Source organism: Pinus tabuliformis, chromosome 6 (genome assembly GCF_031772625.1).
Source record: "Pinus tabuliformis cultivar Carrire ecotype Pingquan chromosome 6, CPIR1, whole genome shotgun sequence".
In the NCBI taxonomy this organism is placed as follows: Eukaryota; Viridiplantae; Streptophyta; class Pinopsida; order Pinales; family Pinaceae; genus Pinus; species Pinus tabuliformis.
The window spans coordinates 413,813,358-413,821,231 of NC_142292.1; the positions used below are offsets into that span (position 1 = coordinate 413,813,358).

A 7,874-nucleotide genomic window follows, 5' to 3' on the forward strand; every position below is an offset into this window, starting at 1 on the left:
ATGCCATAAAACACGAGCCACATCAACTTAACAATAAACTATATACCATACCGATATCATTGTGTTGACAATGGTTTGGAATGCACAACCTTAGACCATGGCCATGATAACAAGTTTGTACGTGCCTCTTATGTATGATATGCATATAGAATGTTAAAAGTAGAACTAACATAAAGCTATGCATTCCGTGGATTAAAGTACAAGTCCAATACTGTCATACAATATAAAGGTACACATAGTATGATAGTGCTCGATCTGCTTAATGGTGGGACAACCATTACAGTAAAAAAAAAAATATTATATGCTTAAGGAAGAGTAGATATGTGACAATTGGTATCAGAGCCCAGGATGCCCAAACTGTGGCCTCTGGGTATTAGAAAAATGTGTTGTCGTTTTATGTTAAAAAAAATATATTTGTTGTTACAGCATTGGTATTGCTCTTTCTTCATTGGGTAAAGAATGCCCAAAGCTCACAAGAATGTCTGTTGTATGATTAGAACAGACCAGAACAAGAAGAAAAATGAATCCAGGAAACAACCCAGAATTGTGGGTGCAGCTGGGTGAGGAGACCCGCAGTACAAACCTGGCGATACTAGAAATAGTCCAAGAGCTGAAGAATGAAATGGCTCGCTTGCGTGAGGATAACGCACGTTTGACAATGGAGCAAGAAAGAATATTAAAAAGCTTGTCTGATAAACAGAACCCGCCACTGACCAATCCAAGCGCAGAGCAACAGAGAACGACGGAAGAACAACAATACCAAGCAGAATCTGAGATTCCAGAAGATGGAAAGGAGCAGTCTGATAATGTCTCAGAACAACAGACTTCAAAGCGGCAGAAGGTGGAACTGCAGGGAGAATTCCGGAAAATCAAACCCCCACACTATGATGGAGAGCAAGAGGAAGCAGCTGAAGCATGGCTGATCAACATGAATAAATATTTCCAGTTATATGAATACGACCACAATCTGAAGGCTAGATTGGCCATATTTCAGTTGCAAGGGAAGGCAACATTGTGGTGGGAAGAAGTGAAAATCGTAAAAGGAGTGAGTGAGCGAACCATAACATGGGAAAAGTTTCAAAAGTATTTTAAAGAGAGATATCTAACAGAGCGCTTTTATGATGAAAAAGCCAAGGAATTCCATGATCTGAGGTTAGGACAGCAGACCATGGATGAATTCATTAATCGTTTCACCTCCTTGCTTCGCTATGTACCTTATCTTAAGGAGGAAAAAGCAAAGGTGCAGAGGTTCGTTAGCAGCTTGCCCATGTATATGAGAGAAAGGATTGAATTTGACAATCCCAGAACCATGGACGAAGCTATCAGAAAAGCTAGAATGTGCTACCAGCAGAACAAACAGAAGGGGGACAGTTCCAATAAGAAATGGAATGAGAAAAAGGGTAGTAAAACTGTGGGAAACAATAGAGGAAGCCGGGTTGGTGGAACTAAGGGAAATGTCAAAGGCCAGAACAACAGAACAGCACCAAGAAGCTCATTCAGACCCAAGCCTGTCAGTGAGACCAGAATGGGAGAACCATCCATCAAATTGGATAATGAAGGAGTAACACGACCCCCAGTACAGTGCTGGGGCTGTGGCGGACCACACTATGTCAAGAATTGCCCGCAGAGGAAGGGAGCTGATCAGATCTCTCAGATTCATGAGGCATCAACCGTGGGCGACGTGGGACGGAGTGTGCACAAAATTAATGCAGCCTTGGATGATCGCCAGGCAGAATACCAGCCTACCATGGTAGAATTCGAAGGTAAAATTTCAGACCTTTCTATCACTGTTCTAATTGACCCAGGAGCTACTTTAAGTTATATTAGTCCAAAGATAGTTGAACAGTGTAAATTGCAGTCTGAAAAATTTAAGAATCTGTGGCTAGTACAGTTAGCTACAGGGGCTAAAAGACGTGTAATGGCAAAAATCAAGAACTGTTCCATAATGGTGGCAGGACAGCCAGTGGTAGCAGATCTGAACATGCTGCCACTTGGGTCCTATGACGTCCTGATTGGGATGGATTGGTTAGAGAAGCATTGGGCTTTAGTGAATTGTAAAACAAAAGCTATACGGTTCAGGGATGACTTGGGAATGGAACAGGAGATGCAGGGAATTAAACGACCTGTGCAGGTCCGGCCTATCACTGCATCCCAGCTAGTGAAATGCATCCGGAAAAGATGCCAAGTATATGCCATTCAGATAAATTATGCAGAAACCAAGGATAAAGGGAGTCCGCTAGACCACCTTCCAATAATAAAGGAATTCGTGGACGTGTTTCCGGAGGAAATTCCTGGGTTACCTCCGAAGAGGGATATTGACTTCACCATCGAGTTAATACCGGGTGCTGCCCCAGTTTCGCGAACACCCTATAGGATGAGTGTTCCTGAGTTGACTGAGCTGAAAATGCAATTACAAGAACTATTGGATAAAAATTATATCCGTCCCAGTGTATCTCCTTGGGGAGCACCGGTACTATTTGTCAAGAAGAAAGATGGAACCTTTAGAATGTGCATTGACTATCGACAGCTGAACAAACTCACAGTCAAAAACAAATACCCCTTACCTCGAATTGACGAGCTTTTTGATCAGGTTAAAGGGGCAACCATATTTTCCAAAATCGATCTGCGATCTGGTTATCATCAGATCAGAATTAAAGAAGAGGATATTGCTAAGACAGCCTTTAGAACCCGATATGGGCATTACGAATTTGTAGTGCTGCCTTTCGGATTGACTAATGCACCCGCCACATTCATGTGTTTGATGAACAGCGTGTTCCATCAGTTTTTAGACAAGTTTGTACTAATATTCATTGACGATATTCTGATCTATTCTCGTTCCAGGGAGGAACATGAGGAGCACCTCCGAATAGTGCTGCAGACCCTACGAGAGCATCAGTTGTATGCTAAATTTAGCAAGTGCGATTTCTATAAAGAAGAAATTCAATATTTAGGCCACGTGATCACCAAGGAAGGGATCGCAGTGGATCCTGAGAAAATCAAAACCATAATGAATTGGCCTGTACCTAAAGATGTAGCAGATATCAGATCATTCATGGGGTTAGCAGGATACTACAGAAGATTTGTGGAGGGTTTCTCCAGGGTGGCATATCCTATCACATCCTTACAGAAGAAAGGAAGGACATTCAAATGGACTTTGGAATGCCAGCAAAGTTTTGATCGACTTAAACATTTACTCACTACGGCTCCCGTTCTAAGCATAGCTGATCCTAATAAGGATTATGTTGTGTGTACGGATGCCAGTAAGGAAGGCATTGGTGGTGTACTGATGCAAGAAGGGAAAGTTATCGCATATGAGTCAAGAAAGTTGAAGGAGCATGAGCAGAAGTATTCTGCTTACGACTTGGAGCTTACAGCTGTTATACATGCTCTTAAAATGTGGCGACATTATCTCTTGGGTAAGAAATTTCTGTTACTAACAGACCATCATAGCTTGACAAACTATTTTAGCCAGCCCACTCTGAATGAAAGGCAAGCCCGTTGGGCAGATTTCTTAAGTGGATTTGACTTTGATATCAAGCATCTGAAGGGGAAGGAAAATCGCGTAGCAGACGCTTTGAGCCGAAAAATACAATGTCTATATGAGGTCACTCTCAGCAAGTGGGAAAGTTCATTGCAAGAAAAGATTAAAACAGCAGCAAACTTGGATGCTGATTATCAGCAAATGAAGCGACAAAAGTCACTTTCTGGCCAGGATAACCAACAAGGGTATGAAGTGAGCAAGGATGGAATGTTGTTTTACAAACAAAGACTGGTTGTACCAGATGACAATAACCTTAGAAATTTAATTCTGAATGAGTTTCATACCAGCCACTACTCAGGTCATCCGGGATACCAGAAAATGCTTGCTGCACTTCGAAAGGAGTACTACTGGCCCGGAATGAAAAGACATGTAGCGGAATATTTAGCGCGGTGTTTAGAATGCCAGCAAATCAAAACTGAACATCAGCATCCAGCTGGGCTATTGCAACCCCTACCAATTCCAGAATGGAAATGGGAAATTATATCTATGGATTTTATAACTGGGTTGCCTAGAACTAAAAGGAACAATGATTCTATTATGGTGGTAGTGGACAAGCTGAGTAAAGCCGCCCATTTTATTCCAGTGCAATCAACCTACAGGGCAGTCCAAATTGCACACATATTTATGCAGAACGTGTTCAGACTTCACGGGCTGCCGAAGACTATAATATCAGATCGGGATGTAAAGTTTACATCCGCTTTCTGGAAAGCACTGTTTGCAGAATTGGGTACACAATTGAACTTTAGTACAGCATACCATCCCCAAACTGATGGACAGACGGAGAGAGTGAACCAGGTGTTAGAAGACATGCTGAGAGCATGTGTAATGCAAAAACCGACTCAATGGGAAGATTATCTACACCTGGTGGAATTCGCTTATAATAACGGATATCATACATCAATCCAAATGTCTCCATTTGAAGTCTTGTATGGACGCAAATGTCGAACGCCCTCAAACTGGAGCGGCCCGGAGGATAAGTTAAGGTTGGGACCTGAAATGCTCAAAGAAATGGAAGACATGGTCAAAAGAGTGCGAGCTAACTTGAAAGCCGCTCAGGATCGGCAAAAGACCTTTGCAGACCGGAAAAGAAGATTCAAAGAGTATCAGGTGGGGGATCACGTGTACATAAGAATACAAGCCAGGAAGAGCACTCTGCAGTGGAGCAGTTGTGCCAAACTCGCGCCTCGTTACTTTGGACCTTTTCAGGTCTTGGCAAGAGTTGGGCCAGTAGCATATCAGCTAGCCTTACCTAGCCACATTAGAATTCATAATGTCTTCCATGTATCCATGCTTAAGAAGTATATTTATGACCCTAAGCATGTGATCAAGTGGCAAGATATTCGGGTAAGAGTTATTTCTAACTGAACTAATTGAAGAATTGTCGAGAGATGGAAAAACTGACACTGGTATTGTGTGCAGGTCGAACCGGAAGGAGAGGTCTTGGTCGAGCCGCTGAACATTCTCGACAGGAGAGAAGTACAGCTGCGGAAGTGGGTTATTACCCAAATTAAAGTGCAGTGGCAGCACTATGGACCGGATGAGGCTACTTGGGAGGACGAAGAGCTTTTTCGGAAAGCTTATCCGGAGCTGTTTGAGGACACTAGACATCGGGACGATGTCCAAACTTAGAGGGGGGAGATGTGATGACCCCGTAAATGTAATTATTGAAAAGTTTACTGTGGTAAAACTGGAATGACATTGAGAAACTTATTTTCTTTTAAAGAGTAATGTGTTATTTTTAATATGCATTAAAGTAATGTGTTTAAAGAATTGCTCAGAGAAAACATTGGGCTCCCAAAAAGGGAAAACAGTTAATAGAACTGAAAGTAACCACTTTCCTTAACTGGAAGGAATTCCAGGAAAAAGGAAAAAGGTGGTGAATAGCTTTCTCGGGTGTGCTGTGGGGACAGACAAAGGGAAAGAGGAAAAGAAGGTAATGAACCTTGTTTCTGGACTATGTCTGGTAATGACCAGATAGTCAAGCACTGAGGATTGTGCTATCTTACCGAGGATTGTGATCCGGTAAGGGTAAGCTCGGGGGGAGACTCAAGTCCTGAAGGACAAGTCTCACGGATGGGAGGATAACGAGCTGCATACAGGAATTTACAGAAGGATTTTGAAGGGATTTCACACCAGGAGCAACCAGGTAAGTATCTGAAACCCTGAAGTAGTTATAATCGTTATACAGTGCATGTAGAAGATTAAACTATAGCTGTTAGCGATAGAGTCTTTAAGTTACCATTAGAATGGCGTGGCTGTAGCTGTGTGTATATTAGTCGAAGGGCAAACTGATAAAATACAATAGACAGTCACAGACTGTACCAGGAAGACAGCTGATAAATAGCATGAATGAGTAGAAGTAAAGCTAGATAAGACGGGACAGTGGTGGAAACTGTGAGCAGACCCGTCTGTAAGAAGGGTCGGATATATCCTATCCATAATCTGATAGTGTAACTGTAAAATAAAAGTTTACCTGTAGACTGTCCGGGTTAACGAGCCAGAAGGTCTTTAGAATCTAGCTGTACCTGGGAAACTTTCCTCTGTTCGGGTCAAGTTAAGAAAGGAGGGACCAGTCAAAATACCCGGCGGGTCGTGACCGGACCCCTTCTAAAACCCTTCCAGACCAGCAGTCCAAGAAAGTTAACCTTACCGTGCGTGTGTGCAAGGGTGTTAAAGAAACTAGAATAATATTTAATGTGCATAGACTTCTATCACCTTAAAGGGGAAAAACTGAGTACATGCAAGGTACATATATAAATAAATGTACTAAATCTGAAATCAAGTTCTGTCATTAAAACAGTAGCATTTCCATGATAGGGAAAACCGCATTACATCATTTCCATTCTATTGTAAACAAAACCTTATATACATAGCAGACAATATTTTAAAGAACAATCGGATTGAAATCCAGCTATATCGACTTCGGAGATCATCGTGTCGGGATATGGGTTGACATGCATGAACAAAACTAACCAACAAGAAGAAGTATGAACGCTGTGAGAATGAAATACAACACGGTTTTCATATACAGTATGAAGCAAAACTACAACGTGTTTCCATATAGCACACAAATACCATTTCACTGTTACGAATAACCATATGTATATATAAACAAAACTTATTCCAGAGTGGAAAGTAAACATCGTGAGTCTTATCCATAGCCGGTCTTAAACCTGTGTTCGCCCGCACCTCTATGAAACGAGAGGCAGGGCAAACACAGTGAAGACTTCCCTGTTCGGTGGAGAAAAGGATTAAGAACAGACGTAAGCGAAATGCAAATATTAACAAAACCCTGAACGGGATTTTACATAAACAAACTGAGTAATACTCCAGAATAATCTTTACAGCATGTTCCATAATGAATAAACAAAATAGGCTATGTGGAGACCGACAGCGAATCTATGCCAAGCAAACTGTTAAACATCGGATATATTGTCCACAGATTTATACATTACAAACTTGGTGGGTATATGGAAATCCACCTCGAAACAGGGAAATAAATCAAAACCCAAGTGCAATAACCTCACGGTTACAGTCAAGCCGAACAGTCTCATTGGGAGGAGACTCAGACTCAACCACCGTGGGAAAAGAGAGTTTTCCACCATGGAAGACAAAACCCCATGCAGAAACCGTAGCTCAAAACCCATGCCGTCATCTGCGTCAAGGGTGAACGCATAAGGTAGCTGGGGTTTAACTATAAACCCAGAAAAACGATTCAGAACTTTTAAACTTGTGCGAAGCAGACCATAAATAACCACAGAGGAATAGCGTACATACTTGTGTATAACCCTGAGACCATTGCCGGCAAGAAGAGCAGACCGCCGAAGGAAAACTGAAGGAGCTACCATTACCTGTCAACAGAAGACATATGGCAGTCACTTCGCCAATTAACTGAACTGTTGTTAAGTCTTAAGATCTAGCAGAGATACGGGGACTTACCTTACCAAATCGGTGGCGTTCATCCAGGAAGCGAAGACACCCTGTAATCGATAACAGAGGAGCAGCGCCGGAGAAGAGACGACAGCAGAAGAATGGTGCCGGAGGAGTGGCATACATGCCGAAGAGACGGCAAGAGAACCAGAGCGTCGGAGCACTGCGAATGCCCAGCCAAATCGCTAATAATCCGCGGAGAGGGTTTATAAACCCCAGGTATAACCCTAAGTCGTGGAGCCCTCTCGGCCCTAGATCCTTCCAAGAGGCCTCGGACCGTCGATTGTGGCGGTAAGACCAAGACAAAGACGTGGGAAGGATCCAGTAGGTAGAGCCGTGCACAGACCACGTGACCAGTCCAGCCATAATTAAGACAAGTCCAAGTGTCCAGTGTTGGGAGCGC

The 7,874-nt window shown here is 42.7% G+C and overlaps 2 protein-coding genes across 5 annotated transcripts; one reads left to right on the forward strand and one right to left on the reverse strand.

The window, feature by feature from the left end:
• Window positions 1–520: 520 nt before the first annotated feature.
• LOC149259056 (uncharacterized) lies at window positions 521–5,170 on the forward strand. The gene is made up of 7 exons (XM_089450490.1): window positions 521–841; window positions 947–1,763; window positions 1,956–2,406; window positions 2,842–3,057; window positions 3,100–3,910; window positions 4,172–4,747; window positions 4,961–5,170. The coding sequence occupies exons 1-7, from the start codon at window positions 521–523 to the stop codon at window positions 5,168–5,170; spliced, it is 3,402 nt and encodes a 1,133-aa protein (XP_089306616.1).
• A 1,473-nt stretch (window positions 5,171–6,643) lies between these two features.
• Window positions 6,644–7,619, reverse strand: LOC149259057 (uncharacterized). Of its 4 annotated transcripts, none has more exons than XM_089374655.1 (3): window positions 7,486–7,619; window positions 7,319–7,392; window positions 6,644–7,196 (listed from the first exon to the last, which is right to left on the reverse strand). In XM_089374655.1, exons 1-3 carry the CDS (start codon window positions 7,595–7,597, stop codon window positions 7,113–7,115), a joined length of 270 nt encoding a protein of 89 aa, XP_089230781.1. In that variant the 5' UTR covers window positions 7,598–7,619; the 3' UTR covers window positions 6,644–7,112. The 4 variants fall into 4 exon arrangements, with proteins under 4 accessions (XP_089230781.1, XP_089230771.1, XP_089230789.1 ...); XM_089374645.1 differs by having other exon boundaries at window positions 6,644–7,224; XM_089374663.1 differs by having other exon boundaries at window positions 7,481–7,619.
• Between the last annotated feature and the right edge of the window lie 255 nt (window positions 7,620–7,874).

Coding starts and splice junctions, on each gene's coding strand:
- LOC149259056 (XM_089450490.1), top strand. CDS start 521: ATGAATCCAGGAAACAACCCAGAATTGTGGGTGCAGCTGGGTGAGGAG. Junction 842..946: donor AGACTTCAAAGCGGCAGAAG/GTGGAACTGCAG, acceptor AAATATTTCCAG/TTATATGAATACGACCACAA. Junction 3,058..3,099: donor GATATCAGATCATTCATGGG/GTTAGCAGGATA, acceptor GGGTTTCTCCAG/GGTGGCATATCCTATCACAT.
- LOC149259057 (XM_089374645.1), bottom strand. CDS start 7,597: ATGTATGCCACTCCTCCGGCACCATTCTTCTGCTGTCGTCTCTTCTCC. Junction 7,393..7,485: donor GGATGAACGCCACCGATTTG/GTAAGGTAAGTC, acceptor TTCTGTTGACAG/GTAATGGTAGCTCCTTCAGT. Junction 7,225..7,318: donor GGTCTCAGGGTTATACACAA/GTATGTACGCTA, acceptor GTTAAACCCCAG/CTACCTTATGCGTTCACCCT.